We start from the raw sequence: 17030 nt of genomic DNA, 5'->3' as shown, positions 1-17030 counted from the left end.
AGAGTAATGCAGGAACTGCTCCTAAAACTGCTGTCTGTTTAGTTTGATATGCTAAGAGAACCCAGTCAGGGGAAGACAGCCAGGATTTTGGAGTTTGCTTTGTGCTGGTTTTTAATGCCATGGAATTTTGGCACCGGCTTTTGCTGGACTGCGTGTTCACAAGAAGCACTCAGCGTGCTGTTACCACTTGGCTTAGACGTCTGCAAATTGCTTAAAGCTGCTCCTGATCCATTGACTATACTTCCCAGCCCTGCCTGTTTGCCTGTCATGGGTCCACATAGAGGGAGGCCCTCAGTCTTGCAGGGTATACCTGTTGTACCCAAAGCTACTAGCTATTGATGCGGGAGTTTACCGAGAAACTGATTGATTTAATATTTGGCATCTCACATATTGATTTTCCTCTTTTCTCCTTCAACATCTGCTATAAAAATATTCCCAATATTATTGTTTTTCTTTTTCCAATACTATCATTGTTTTTAATTTTCTACCTTTGCTTGTTAAATGGCTTGAGTATGTGATCTACTGACAACGCTGTTTCACTGGTCACCGAAGAGCTTTCATTTCAGATCAGGTCACTATCCCAGCACACAAATTTCCACATACATTATTGTGGATTTCATAATTGTGCCTTAGTTATCCTATAGTCACGGGTGTTTACTGGACAAATCTACACTCTGAGAATTTTTCACAAAATGACTTCAGTCTTTACAAATGCATTCTTTCATTGTAACCGCTTAACTCGGAGACTGAAATACAATGCTGTAAAGTATACATGACTTACAAGAAAAAGAGAGACTGGAATAGAACGAGGACAAGAGTCAGGAGATCAGCATGTTCTCAACACCATGTCTAATTCTAGATTAGAGTTTGTTATCTACAAATACCATGAAAAGACATACAGGTGATATATAGTGCATTTTACAAGTCAAATGTGTGATATCTCTGCTGAGCCAGCCTTCCACCAGGATTTGACGTCAGAGATAAGTGTAATGACAGTAGAAAGCAGACAACTTGTGTTGAGGTACCAGACAGAGCCTGCAATGTCATTTCATTTCATATGGCCCCCAGGAGCTTCTCATTTTAATATTTGTAACAATGTGTATGTTTAATTTCTGTCTCTGAAAAGTGCTGACAGCCTATTTAGCCATTAAGAGAAAGGATGTGCTGCCCTATAAGAATTTTTTGTCCCGGATTACACTTAATACAATGTATTTTAAACAGTGTTTAGCAGACATTTAACGTTACTTGAACATTAAAGATAAGCAAGCTGAGAGCTAGGTGTCTGCCTTAGTCACATGCAGGTGAAGGTGAACACTTAGCAAGGTATTTGAGCATACCTAACATTAGGCATAAACACCTCTTGTGACTAAAATGGGTTAATTTGAAGTCTTAACGCTTAGTTTGGATTGTAAATACTTTATTGAAACAGTTACTTTATTGAAACAGAGTTGATGTCAGAGCCAACACATAACTCACTATGTTCAAATGATGCCTAGCTGAATAATCCATCTCAGTACAGAATAGAAATAGTTAAAATCTATGGATGTTTTAATTCCTACATATTCTGGGAATCTGATGATAATTAAAATCATAGCCTTTGAATCAGCCTCATGGTTATAAGAAATGAGCTGCTTGAGAATTATAAAATAACCTGCCCATCAATTAATTCTAAGATGCAAACGAGATACGGAACGATTACTTCTATGGCATTTTTCTAAAACGTAACGAAAGGCTCTTTGCAAAATCCTTCAAAGCTATTACAAGGAGTTAATTAGATCTGAGGAAACATTCTTTAGAGTATCTTTGTGGCATGCCACAGCAAGTATGAAGAAAGAGGCTACAGAGCTACCAGGATGGGAGAATATGCTCAAATCTGTTGAATTCCTGCCTGTTGGAACAGCTGCACAGACATTCTCTCAAATTAACTGTTCTGCAACAAGAAATGGTCCAGCTAAGATTTAGAAGTGTGTGGTGAATTCATTCTTTGAAAATTCCTCTGTGAACATCTCACAGGCAAAAAAGTGACATTCTAGAATCAGAAAGGGTACATGTGTGTCTGTGTATTTCCAGCTTTTGTTAAAAAACACACCTCACTAACTAGTAATGCAAAAGGGTGGGCTATCTGCACTGAAAACAACCTGTTGAACTTAAACACTTTGCAACACTGAGAAAAATACTGAACTGTCTATAATGAAAAATGAAATGAAGACACAATTTGCAAGAAAACAGTAAACTGACAAGTTCTTACAGTTTTACAGAGCAAATTTCTCTTGATACTAGCCTCATGGTAGTAATCACTGTATTTGGTGTTAACTCCATCTTTTCAGAGCCTTTGTTAAATTCTATAGCAGAAATCAGAGATAAGGCAATTCTCCAACAGCTATGGTGTCTGACCTTCTCAGTTATGTACATTAGGGGACGTCATATGTAAGGAATGAATTATTTTATCATTATATGCAATAAATGTAAATGACTCCTTATTACCTTAGTTGTGATTTCATAAAAAGACTTAGCTATCATCTCTCTTCTTGAAACAATGAAACAAATTATCTTTTTCCCTTTAACTATGTAATCTTACAAATGCTCTCTAAATATGGTATATTATAGAAGTACAACCATTAAACAGTTCATTTATATTCTATTTTTCATCTAAAGGTCTCTATCATTGATAAAGGACATCTTCTCTAATATTACCTGGAGTAGTGTTAAAAAAGAAAAAGCACGAATTCTTTCAAGGCTATAAGAGCAATTACACTATATGAAGGAACTGGAGATTAAACTATTGTTTTTTCTAGTATCTAGCTTTTTCTAGTCTAGTTCCCTAGTTCTACACGACACTCAGAGCTAGAGAAGCAAAACTCTTCGCAAAACTCTTTTCTTCCAACTCATATTTTGGACATCCAAAATGCTTCTGTGCTTCTAATGATAATTTGCTTTTTGATATGACTGCCTAAACAGTGATAAGAGCATAACAAAACCAGTGCCAGGCACTATATGAACTTGTGAGAAGAACATAAGTAACTTCCATTTTCATTTGATGGCTAAAACCTAAGGATTCCAGGGTGGAATCTTCAATAAATCAACAGAAACCCAAAACTGTATCTATGTGCCAACTTTCTCTAATTAGTTATGTGACAGTAAAACTATAGACTCCAAAGAAGAGAAGTCTAGACAGCCTGGATATTATTACTATAGAATTTAGAAAAACCTGCTGCAGAATTCATTTAATCTTCCTGCAAAGATTTGAGGGATGAAGAGTTCCAGAGGTCTTTAATATAATATTCCATAACCCAGGCCTATTGCATAATATAGCAAGAGAAAGATACTAAGAGCATGCCAGACTGAAGCACTGGAAAAGTAATAAATTCTGAAAGCAGAATTTGGTATAGGTCAAAATTTCCATCAAAATCAATGTCTTCTTGATTCTTTGAAAACTAGCAGTTACACTAGCATACATCCAGCCTCGTTAAGAAATAGGTTAGTATGTCCAACAATAATTTTTAACTTTCTAAACATGGCTGCTCTTAGATCTGACAAAGACCAAAGTCTGCTGCGGATCCTGGCTGTGAGAGGTTAGACATTATTACAATACCTATATACACAGCACGCGAATGTAACACACACACACAATATGTGAACATTGCTTAATGCTGTGCAGAAATAGTGCCTTGACAGAAAAGTGATAAAACTGTGCCTGACAAGAGCACCTATTTTCTTGATGCAACACATGCAAGTGCTTTAAATTCTCATTTATTTTTGAATCTTGTTTATTCTCCTTCCTTCTTTAAAACTTAAATGTGCGCTACACATAATATTAAATGAGGAGATAATAAATCCCATCTGTAAAACTTAATGGAGTTGATGTAACAGGCAGCACTACTTGAACCAGATTGTTAACTACAAATCTAATTACAGTTTAGTTGAATGACCATTACTTGGCTTCTTGAGAATATTCCTTGAAAATGAACTGGAACTCCAGGCAATTATCAGAGCTTTGACTTATCTTCCTTTCTCCCCTCTTCTAAAAAATAATGAAGTGAAAAAAGAAAAATAGAATTGTTTACCTTTGTTCATTGTGCATAAGTTTGGAAATACTATAAAAAAAATAGCAATGACCAAATGATCATTCTTTCAGATAAAAATCAAAAGAAAGAAAAACAAAACAAGCCAAATAGTAAGCTTTTGCAAAAAATGCTGCTTTTTATTAGCTGCCTCTGAAATGGAAAAATGGTTTGCTTTGTTTTGGTTTTTTTTTTTTCTCCTAAGCTAAAAGTTGGTCACTTCTGGCAATCAATAGCTAGAAGGTTGCTAATTGCTGTTTTTGCCTAGAACCTATTGCATTTTTTGGTTTAGATTCTGTTTGTGTTGAAGATCACTTTTTTGGTGGGTCACTAAAGGTGATGCGTAACAGGGAAACCACATTGGCTATGGTTACATTAGCAAGTAATGTGTAGCTCAATAGGATGGTATGAAACAGAAGGTGCTGATGACTCATCATTCATGCTATATGCGGGCAGAAATTTTACTTTGGGCTAGCTTCCCTATTCTAACCTTAGTTGTTTAGCAATTTTGGTCAGACAGTAAAAGCTCTATCCATTCTGCTACTGCTATCTTCTTCATGGGGTATGTGCAGAGATGAATGGTTTTTTGGCACTTGAGCACTTGGAACTACCATGCTTACAAACATGCCAGGGATGATTATGGTTAAATTATGCAGGTTAAATCATATTCTTATCATATCAATGTGTTCTCACTACATCTTCAAATGCTCACTCAGGTTTTTTGGAGGAACCTTAGGGAGCATATAAGTGTTCAAATGCTTTTTAATGAAATCAGGTTAATGTCGAGTATCAAAATCTCCACCCTTTATTAACAACAATTACTCCAAGGATTTATCTTGTAAACTGTATGCAGTTAAAACTTTCATTGGCTTTAAGTAAGAATTTTACATACATCAGGATCCAGCTTGTTATACTCATTTACAGCACAGTGCTTAAAAGAGCATTGTACCAATCTAAAACCTGAACAGTTTTGAAGGAAAAAGTCTCTATATGGAAATCTCTGCATAAAGACTGTGTTAGTTAATAACTTGTTATAAAATACCTGTTGTATTGTTCATACCAACAGCACTAAATGAGGAATGACAAATCCTTAAAGCTGGCAAAGAATAAAAAGATCCCTGCTATTTATCAAATATTTAAACTACAGACATATTTCAATGGACATACTTCAAAATTTTTGTACTAGGTGCCATGTACCAGCATCTGATTAATTTTTTTTGAATATTTACATGCTATAGTATAAATTCTCTTCTCTCTATCAGGCACTTACAAACCAGCTCTTAGCGCACATTGTATTTGAAAGCATATGTGAGATTAACTTCAAATGATCCATCTGAAAGCTTAAGTTATATTGTGTTAGTCTTAGAAAAATAAGCATTTACAAATTAGTCCCATTGATGCCAACAGAGCCACTTCAGTGAGCAAGTGCTTAGCAGTGTAAATGAGGGCCCCAAAATTTGGTCAATAGCAGTTCCTTATGTTCCATCTGAACTTTAAAAAAAAAAATTCTTTACTATGAGGGTAACAGAACACTGGAACAAACCACCCAGAGAGGTTGTAGAGTCTCCATCCTTGGAGATATTCAAAAGCCATCTGGACAAGGTCCTGTGCAACATGTTCTAGGTGACCCTGCTTGAGCAGGGGTTGGCCTAGAAGATCTCCAGAGGTCCCTTCCAACCTGAACCATTCAGTGATTCTGTCAATATCATTTCTAGACAACATAATTTTATTATGCATGCACAGTTTACTATTTGTTTCTCAAGTATTTGCATGCATGTGATGCTTAACCCTGGCTTGAGATCAATATCCTGATTGTGACATCACATGGATTTCCATATTAATTGATCATGATAATATAAAATATCAGTTAGCACTTTCATTGGGGAATGAGCAGCAAAGCAACTCCTAATAACAATTTCTTCATACAAAACAAACACAAAATTTGGGCATATACTTAAGATTATTTTTGCTCTTGCTTTTAAAGCTAAAACAGAGGGGCATGTCTTAAATCACTCTTAAAAATGCCTCTTAACTTTATCACCAGTAGGCTAAGCTACCAAAGAATGTTTACTGAATATTCCAAGTTAGCAGTTTGAGTAATCATTTATTGTTCTCTTTTATTGGGACAATATTCAGCCCTTCTCCTCCTTTCACTGAGGTGAGCTACCTGACTTCTGGATACTCGACATGTTTGCAGTTTTAAGCAAATGACATCATGAATGTACATGCAGCATAATTTTACATTGCACATATATAAAGACCATTGTAACCTGACATCAGATATGTGACTTAGTTTTTAATGCACTTTTGATACACCCTTGCTTAATAAATCCAATGTGGGCATTATTTTTGGATCTGTTAGCAAGTTTGGCTTTGAAGGTTGGATCCTCAGTCTGACCTCTTGTATAACAAAGAAAATATGACTACTGAAGCAGTGCTGGGCAAGACTGCAACCAGATACAAGAGGTTGAACTGAGTTCTGCAAATGTTTTGCTCACAGTAATCCTAATTTTGAGGTAACAAAAACGACAGCGAATAAATTAGCAAATTTTTTCATCCAAAGAGCTGTTCATGGAAATAAACATTCCAGGATTGATCCCAGATTCTGTAAATCTATATTTTCAGGTACTTGACTCTGTTAAAACAGACTCAAAGATTATTGATAATCAGCACAGCAAAGTCACATCAAAATAGTCATGTCAAACTGATTAAAATGTATTTTTTAAAATGTATTTCCTTTTCCAGAGGAAAGCCCCAAACTTCAGAAACTTTGGCAGCAGAAGCTAAAGGATTGGTACAGCCTTGTGAATGAACCACAAGGAATTCCATCTATTTTTTAAAAAATAGTAAAAATAAGATGAACTCAAAAAAAAAAAAAAAACATGTTTTACTTCGCTTGGCCAGACTTCAGAGGACACATGTTATTAAAAACATATATGATAACAGCACTTTGTTTAAATTTTAAAGGTCATTCTAATTGCATATTTTCAACACACACATTTCTAGTTACAGATTCAAATAATTGAGAACATATGTATAAATATAAGCATGGTGGCTTTGCAGTAAAAGACAAAGTGGAAACCAACCCCAAAAGAAGGGACTGTAAGCTTCTAATTTAAGCAAGAGACTTCAGACTAAATCTAATGCCCCAGCTATCACAAGAAAAGCCTTATAAGAATGTAACCGATTCCCCTGAATGAAGCAAGAGAAAAGGGGCACAATCAGGTAGCTAAGAAAATGTAATCACTGAAGGAATGTGGAAATCTACAGTGATGCTGCAAATGGCAGAAATGTTGCTGTTCTCAGTGCTGAATGTTTTACATTCAGTCTGTAAACTGGCATTACAGATAGCTGCACTATTTCTTTCGTGAGTCCATAGCCATCTTTCTTCTTAGTGGGTTTGAGCTGGAATTGAAGCACCAATTTGCCAACTCAGCACAGGAGACTTCAGTGAAAAGTTCACTGAACTTCACTGAACATTTAAAACAGTTTAAAATACAGAGGACAGATATAATATCAAAATCACCAACAGCTTCAGAGATGAGAGGTCCCTAGCATGCTTCTACTCTGCTCAAGCACAGTAGTAAATGCAAATGATTAAACTAGATATTTCCCTTCGTGTATGTGGCATCAACCACTGTACTTATTTTCAAACAACTATATACAGTCATTTCAACACTTGTGAAGTTTCAGACAGCTATCACTATTTAGCAACTGTACAGAGTAAAAGAAAACCAAAGATCACAGTTTAGCTATTGTGTACTTCTCTTCTTAACAAGTTTTAAAATGGTCTAAAACCATGTAAGAACAAGTCAGAGCCTGTTACCTTAGTTTCCATTAGAATCTAATCCTGTAAAACACTTAACAAAATATCAGTTTATCTATTTTTATTACATTTTTGCTGAATTATTTTTAATTATGTATATGAGTATTGTACTTACTTAAAAAATTTATTACCATTTATAAGAACTGTGGGACTTGGTTTCTGACCCAAAAAAGAAATTCAAATGTAATTAGCAAGGGGTTATCCCAAGTGCAGACCCAAACTGCTTGCCCCACTCCAACTGAGCCATGTTTTGGAGGAATTCATCTTCAGATAGAAAATAGTTTCTTTCTGATGTGCAAACTGTTTGAGGGACTACAGGCAAACTTCGCTGTGAATATCAAAAATGTGTGTCACACTGATGACCTGTTAAACCATGCCAGACATTTCCCCATTTAGAAGGCTCATGTTTTGTCAAGTCCATGAAAATTCAAGGAATCAATGCCACAGTGCTACACTCAGAATTCATATTTCCTCTCTTGATACCTATGCAACTTCTCAAACATATGTGCTGCTTAAAGCTAGGATTAAGTATCTAGGCATTTATGGAACCCAGATGTTCTGTATGTGAAATAAGTTAACTACTGATCTGTACTTTCATTGTTCAATTTTTAATTTAAATTTTGACAGTTCTGACTGTTGTATAATAACGTGATAAAAGAACCTTAAGAGCGTAGATTTAGAGAAGCTTCACTATTAGTCTGTAAAAGTAATTGTTGGCATAAGGATTCTACCTAGAAAGGCCTCATGATTGGCAGTCACATGCTTCCTTAGAGGCAATTCACCCTTCCTATATTTACTTCTTGGCCAGTAAATGATGGAAACATATATATATCCTTCTTGCCAAAGTATGCTTCAGTTACTGGAAAGATTAGTAAGCGGGATAAACAATATAAAAGATTCACATTACAACCCCCTCCCCCCCCCCCAAAAAAAAAACTTCCCAGGTCCTTCTCTCCCTCTCCCAAATATTGTTATTATGCAGAAATAGCTATAACTGCTTAAGAGAGGTAGAGCTAAAATGATTCAATATCGTACTACTCAACTTCCCCCAGATCAACTCTCTCAGGTATCTCAATATCAGGCAGAAAGACAATAAAAGCTAACCCTCTTCAGATACAACATAATCTAATGAACAGAATAATATAGCACATCTTCCAATAATAGAGAATTCTCTGTTGTACTTCTGTTTCATTTCAGCCAATCCTGAATCCAAAAATCTGCATTAAGCACTTCATTTAAATGTTGATTTTTACCTCAAAAACTTCTTCATCCAGAATCCTGGTTCCAAATACAGTGATGCCATTGGTGTCCACAATTGTTTTGTCACTTCTTTCAAGTGGTTTTGTGGTTTTTTTGTTACAGTCAACAATCATGGTAACGCTTTTCTTCTCCACACTAATAGCTACTCGATGCCACCTATCAAAAGAGACATAATTCTGCTGTAATCTCCATTTCAAAAACAGGTCACATGCTTACAATATGGCAGATTATTACAGGTTTGGAAATAGTCAAATGTCTGATATTGAAATTATAAAATTTAAATGTTTACATTTATTTCCATCTTTCACATATGTACCAATGATGTTTTGGCTATTCACTATTTAAGTTCTGTTCCATAGCGCAAAGAAATCTGATTCAAAGCTCATTGCAAGAATCCTATAGTAAATGGAGATCCAAGCTGGCCTTCTCTGGGAGCTTTACTCACAGATTGTTACTAAACTCAAATTAGAAGTGAATGCACTGTTACATTTTATTAGACTAGACTGAATGATCTGACAACAGATTTTATTTTTATGAATGTGTTTGTTTTTCCAAACTACTTAAAGAAATACTTGTGCAAAAATATTTCACCCAGAGTAGCTGGGTGAAATATTTATGCTCTGTGATTAATCACCAAATTTTTACCAAATTCTTTTGCTTGCCTATTTGAGTAACTTCCATGCTGTAGAGGTTTTTCAAAGATAGACAACAGTTCCAATATCAATGCTTTTGCAAATACATACACTTAGAAATACTTGCCAATACTCCTGCAACAAGAGCTCTGTCTACATAATTCAACAAAAAGCTGAATGAGTGATTGGGAATACTGACACAAGATTTTAAAGACATTTGGGAATAAAATTTTGTACAATTTGCCAAACTGTAATATGTGCTTCATGGCATTTTATTACACGATAGATCACATTAATTTAGTGAGGCTATCTGCAATGACAACTGAAATACCGAAAAGCAAGAATAAGACGCTTTATAATCTAACATGGAGTAAACAAGTCATAACATCTCTGATAGCTGAGGGCAAGAAGTGTCAGAGAAAGTGTATCATATTGGTGACAGACAAGAGGAAGGCTGGAATTAAACGATTTTACATGGCATTTGTTGGCAATAACAGCAGTTAAATCAGATAGACAGCTAGAATCATTGTTAAAGAGCTTCTGTATATCAAAAAGAACACCTCAAAGCTAATGCAATCTGACTGCTAAACAGTATCAGTGAGCCAGAACACTAATTCTGTGTTTTCTCTGGAACACGTTAAACTTTATCATTATAAAAGCAAACTGTCCATACATCCTCAGGCATATTATGTGGTTTACACTTCTTTTAAATGTATCTCATTTTGAGATGAAGACTGCTGACCTACATCCTTCACAGAATAGCTGAGTCAGATGAAAATCACTGGTCAACCTTTGCCAAGTATGCAGAGGCTGAAAGCAAGAAAACATAGCGCACTCTGTGGACTGGATCGACTACCCTTGTTTTGTAAGTGGTATAGTCTCATTGTGGGAAACTGCACTTAACCAAGTTATTTTGATTTCTTAACTTTTATCAGATTCTCAACATTTTGGGTTAAATTCTGAAGTCTGTGTCAAAGCTTTGTTACTTAGAGGAAGCCAGTGAAAGAGAGTCTGTTGTTTTGTTCTATTACATCTTCTGCTAGGGAAATGCATCAATTTATCGGCTTTCATGGTATAATTTAAATTTTGTAGTAACACATAGGCTAAAAAGCAAATTCATTTTTCTTTTTTATCCTTTATTGATTTATAAATGTAAGTCTTTATTTCATTATAGTTGAATTTATTTGCCCTTTCCTACCAAGCTACTCTCTTTTGCTTTAATAAAATTTCATTCTGTGTAGCTCTGAAGGCTGCGGTTGCTCTTCCTGGATTGCAGTACAATAAATAAAAGCCTTTGAAAGGATGAATGTTCCCTTAGAAGCAACAATAATGGATGTAAAAAGCACTAGAATGGCATTCCCTGAGAATGAGTGCATGTCCATAAAGGGAAGTTAATTTTTTTTATGCACTAACATCTGTATTTAAATACAGTATGTGTTTGGGACTATTCCCCTTAACCGAGGGCAGAATATGATGTCCTTGCAGCTCTTCAAAGTAATGTCCAGTTTATTCTCCCCTAACCTGCTTCTACATAGACATCTTGAACTGTCATGTTTATTCACTGGACTGGTTCAAGATAAGAACGATTCTACACTATCCTATTAATTTGCCTTCACTCTGCTTATCACCTTCTAACAGAGAAGGCAACCATTGTAGCAAAGCTATCCCTTGAGTCTTTTAAAAACAAGAATATCACAGAATCACAGAATGGTTTAGGTTGGAAGGGACCTCTGGAGATCATCTAGTCCAACCTCCCTCCTCAAGAAGGGTCACCTAGAGCATATTGCCCAGGATCACATCCAGACGGCTTTTGAATATCTCCAGCGAAGGAGACTCCACCACCTCTCTGGGCAACCTGTGCCAGTGCTCTGTCACCCTCCCAGTGAAGAAGTTTTTTCTCAGGTTCAGGTGGAACTTCCTGTGGTTCAGTTTCTGCCCGTTGCCTCTTGTCCTGTTGCTGGGCACCACGGAGAAGAGGCTGGCCTCATCCTCTTGACACTCCCCCTTCAGATACTTGTACACATTGATGAGGTTGCCTCTCAATCTTCTCTTCTCCAGATTGAACAGGCCCAGCTCTTGCAGTCTTTCTTCATAGGAGAGGTGCTCCAGTCCTCTAATATCTTCCTCTAATATCTTCCTATACCACTCAGGAAGAATCTTCATATGCTTAGTTTTGATGTAGTTTTAACTTCTGTGAATATTTCCTCTTTTCTGATTTATGGAAATGGCAAATAAGAAACATTGGCTGGCTTTATTTGCAGCTATATATGCCAGTTGAAGATGGAACTACATTGTGCTGCAAAGATCCCTTGATTTGTAGCACAGCAATCCTGACTGGAAATTCTGTAACTGATCGATTTTAACATTTAGGTTGTCTGTTTGTAATGACCATAATCACATACACAGTGGTTTGTGTGTGTGTGGTTTTATTTTTTATTATTTTTTTTAAATATTAAACTCTGGTTATTTTACACTTACTTGCCATCAGCAATGTTGACTGTTCTGAAAAGAGGATAGTCTTCTGGGGCAGGTTTTCCATTTTGGTCTTCAAATAGGAAGACAGGGGATCTACCAACTTCAACACCTACTTGCTGAATTCCTTGTTCATTGTAGACAGAAAGAAGGAAGGATTGGATACCCTTTTTAGGTTTTACTGTCATTAATATTGAAAAATCTTCTGGAAAGTCTCCACCTGTAAAAAAAAGCGATATTTACTGTTAGAAATTTGGAAAAGTCGAAAAAATGCTATAAACATTTACATTCTGCTAGAACTATAGAGGATCTGCATCCAAACAGCTTTTTTTTTTTCTTCTGCAGAATAAATACATAACAAATTACAATAGGGTAATTTTTGCTGTCCTTTTTTCTTTCTGGTCTCACTTTACTTTCCCAAAGATATATCTGAAGAGGTGTTAAAAACTGGATTTGTAAAACTATTGTGAATTTACATGGAAATACAATATATGCAAAAAACATAAGTTTCAAATTCTTTATTTTTTCTATTCTTCTTTTTAGCATGTAGAGTAAGCGTGCTCTACAATTTCAGTCAACAAAATAAGTATTGCTATTACAGTAGACGTGTTCTCAGTCACTTGACCTCCCTTGATGGCCACTTGTTTTAGTTTCTCTCTTGCAATATATACGCATATATTATATATGTGTATATATAAAATATTTCAAAGTTTTTCACAAAGTGATCCTGGAAACTTATTGGGAAAAAAAAAAATGCATAGCCTTATTTAATGGGAATTCCAGGCAGAAACAAAGCATTTTATTTTCACTTGTTCCCTGATGCTTTTTCTTTGAAGTAAAGACTATCAATCATTGTTTCAACTTTTACAACTAAAAATAAACAAAATTAAAAATGCATACAGCTTGTCAATAAATAAAAGACTGATGTCAGTACTCAGTACTTCTCCTGTTGTATCTAATTGTAAATTTTCTTTTGACTTGAACTGAAAGTTGATTAGGCTTAATAACAACGAGTGTAAGACTGAGATTCTAAAAGACAGAATATACACAGGATAAGCATAGCCTCAGCAGGGCTTTGATATGCTAGAAATAGAGGGATTAGAATCTAACTGTAGTGTTGGCATATACATTCTTTTAAAATGTGTATAACCGCAATTTTGTATGCACGAGAGCATGGGTAAAATGTTCTTAAATGTTTTAATAAAATAACAGAGTAAGTTTTAATAAAATATTATAATTTTTTTAAATGAATAAACACATGAAAGAATTCAAGTTTTAAATCTGATTTATGAATTTTTTTTTTCCATTGGAGAAAATCTAGGACTGTTTCTAAGACAGGTATTGTGGGAAAACTCTTCAAGGATTCTGTGAAGTTTCTCCTGAAGACCAGCTATTGATAGCATTAACTTGTTAATTATAATATGAAACCGAAATACATTAAAACAAAATGCATTTTTTCAAAGGACATACTATCCTATTCTAAAATAGAAAGTCCTTAGTCTTACATTTAATATATTGCCTGCTATGACGCTGTTTTAAGCGCTTTCTACCATCTTTATAACTTTGTAGTTATATAAAGTTGAAACATCGTAGTAATGTAGACCAATTTAGGCCTTGTGAGATATTATTTTGAAGAGATCAAAGGTCACTACAATAAATAGAAAGCATTTAATTGACTCTGATGCACTTTTGCTCAAGATTTTTAATGATAAAGCAAAACTGCTGGCTTAATTTATTAAATTAAACTACAATATAGCTTCTAATATCAGAGTAAATAGATGACAGCAGAAGGAGAAAAAGAAAGATAGAGATAAGATAACTGTGAAAAAGGAAGGCCAAACAAATGATTTTGAAAAGCACTGAATGCTTGCCTTGTCTGAACTGCTAGTTTGAAAGATATGTTGAAAATGCTTAAATCAGATGACACTAATTCATCTAGTCTGAGCATGTGCTCTTCCATCAGATAACATCCTCTGAAAACAAAACAAAAACAACAACTAAGGGAGCTTTTTAAGAAAGGTGACTGAATAATGTACCTCAGTTCAGTCATATTGTGTTGTATCTGACATAATATTCCTAAATGTTTTACCTTGTACTTATAATCATACAATGTATGTACATTTCCTCCAAGCATAATTTTAATTAAAAAAGTCAGAAATTGAATAGCATCTTTATAGAAAATACATTAAAAAATACTTTATGCATGGCTATGTACAATTCTTGAATAGTTGTCTGAAATAGTTATCAAAGCCTTCTCAACTACTTTTAAATTTCTTGTCTGAAACAATTATATCTTAATGTAATAGACATGGTATGGTTACATTTGAACAATACCAGAGGGATAAAATCACTAGAAAAAAAAAAATCTTTCTATATGCATGAGTTGCCATTCCTGTCATTCCCAGATGCTTTTGGAATACATAACTGAGAAAGCATAAACAAATAGTACAACAAAAAATCTAAGCACCTATCTGAATGATTCTTTACAACTAAATAACATCTTTCAGCCAATGAAATCAAGGCTCATTATATTTTGGGAAGTCAGTAAATATTACTAGACCTATTTTTACAGATGGATATGTTGAGGCATCAAACTTCTGTTACTGTTAGCTTCCTTTGAGCTACAGGAAGTAAAAGATTACTCAGCTGTAATTACCAGATTAAGTAATTGAAAGATACTTCCTGATTAGTTATGGAAGTTGGATTAAAGTAAGCATAGGATGCACTACAATTTGTTGTTTTGTTTAGCTAAAATGATGTCTCACAACTCAGTCTTGTCTTGGACACCTTCTGTAGTCTTTCCAATATTACAGAGCATTAAGAAAAAACTACATAGTCACGGAAATACCTTTAAGAATATTCTCTGAAAAAAGTTTCTTTTTCTTGTGGTGTGGAGAGGATTCCTCTTCCACAAAATTCAAGAAGTAATTACCATAATCAACTCCTAAAAAAATGTTTCTAGGTTTTTTATTGAAGTAGACAGTAGTATGACATTTTCCTATATCAAGGTTTTGTGATGGATTCTTTTTACACTGTTTGTGAGCAATGCTTTTCAGTTCCTCCCACATACAGGAGAGTTGCAACAGATGGCTGAAATCCAGCAAACTCAATCCAGTTGTAACGCAGAAACTGAAAGCAATAAAAAGAAGTGTACCGAAGTTAAGGTTGTCAAAGGCTATAGAAATTTAGATGTCAGCAAACAACATCAGGCACTTATTTGTTCTGGCATTCAAGAATCAAATGAGCAATTTTTGCTGTAGCTGATAGAGCTTCTCTTGATGCTAAAATTTCATTCAAGAATAAGTGCAAGTTAACCCAAGCTCCTCCCAGGGAATGTCTAGATTCTCAGGCTTTGGTTTAGCAGAAAGTGCTTGTTCTGTTCTAAACTTTTTAAATGTTAGTGATTCAAAATCAGCTCAGTCTTTGTCCAGTTGTGTTTGAATGCTCATTAAAAGATTTGCTATACCACTCAGCTGCAATGAAACACATTGCAAAACTCAATGTAATGGTGCCAATTTTTTTTTTTTTTTTTTTTTTACATTGTGCAGTTTTTGAATATACTGGATCATTTTTGCATTTTTTAAGGAAAGAGCAGTCCATATACTGCTAACCTTACTTAGGTGAAGTAGTAATTTATTATACATATAGTCATACTAATGGCAATGCAGATTGTCATATGCCACTTAGTGAATGATATTTTCAGCTGAACAACTCTTAATTTATATGCAGCTTACTTGAGATGATACGTTCAAAAGTGAAGAACTGAACAAAATTAATATAAATAAATTTCCGTAGTGAATTTCTCTTCAATTTTCTATCACAAATAAAAAAGTGAGTAGATTAGTTAAGAGAACATGCAAAATACATATATATATATATATATTTTTTTTTTTTATAGGAATGATTTTGCAATGACCAATCACAATTTCTACTACTGCACATTGCTCCAAAAAGAAATACTTTTAAGTGGACTACTCCTGAAACTGAAGGAAGAAACTTACCAAAGTCACCAAATAAGCTCCCCTTCAGATAGTGATGAAAAAAAACAGGTAAAATGACTTACAGGCTAGTTCTGCCAATGATACAGAATCTGGTGAAGAGCTTCATAAATGAAGGTACTAAAATTTGCTGCATTTAGTCAGTAGAGAGAATGTTCTTATGCAGGAACAACCCTAACTGAGGGTAACAGAAGTGCTTTGTAGTTCTGATGATGGGCTACATGTTGTGCTTTAGATAGTGTGAAAACATAGGCAATAAGAAAATTTATCAGAGTAATAGCTTTCTGATAATCTCACCTGGGAACAGCTGCTTTGTTGGGGCACTGAGCTGTGCAGTTTTTGAAACTCTGTAGGCAACATCTGATCCTTTTGAATCCCTTCTATTTGTGCAAAATCCTGCTGTTCTTGATACTCCTTCTGGTGAATTGTGAAATTCTAATGCTTTTAGCACATCAACTGGTTCAGCTGAAAAAGCAACAAAAATAACAACAACAAAAAATTACTCATCTTGCATTTCTACAATATGCTGCCTTTAAAAAGGAAATGAATTTCATTGCAAAAGCATATGTGTAATCATAACAGTAGCTGCATCCTGTTTTGATTTATTGCAGATAACTCCTACACCAGAATATTGTATTAACAGGATTATTCATTTTTCAAATATGTAAGATTTCATCCCATCCAGTGTAACAGTTGCAATCAGATTTTTGAACAGCTTGACCACAAACTGAAAAATCACTGTTTCCCAAATGCAGGGAATCTTGGTTAGTGCCACTTGCAA

At 34.8% G+C, this 17030-nt stretch overlaps 1 protein-coding gene across 4 annotated transcripts in view; it reads right to left on the bottom strand.

Moving 5' to 3' along the window:
• COL11A1 (collagen type XI alpha 1 chain) overlaps positions 1-17030 on the bottom strand; it is a 172597-nt gene that overhangs the window by 137118 nt on the left and 18449 nt on the right. For all 4 annotated transcript variants that reach the window (XM_068952233.1, XM_068952231.1, XM_068952234.1 and 1 more), the window contains exons 2-4: positions 16547-16714; positions 12258-12471; positions 9141-9303 (exon numbers count right to left, since the gene is read on the bottom strand). In XM_068952233.1, the coding sequence (XP_068808334.1) occupies positions 9141-9303; positions 12258-12471; positions 16547-16714 (545 nt within the window). The remainder of the gene's footprint in view (positions 1-9140; positions 9304-12257; positions 12472-16546; positions 16715-17030) is intronic.

Source organism: Struthio camelus, chromosome 8 (genome assembly GCF_040807025.1).
Source record: "Struthio camelus isolate bStrCam1 chromosome 8, bStrCam1.hap1, whole genome shotgun sequence".
NCBI classification, from domain to species: domain Eukaryota; kingdom Metazoa; phylum Chordata; class Aves; order Struthioniformes; family Struthionidae; genus Struthio; species Struthio camelus.
The sequence above is the reverse complement of the archived record's forward strand: the minus strand, read 5'-3'. Positions and strand labels throughout refer to the sequence as shown.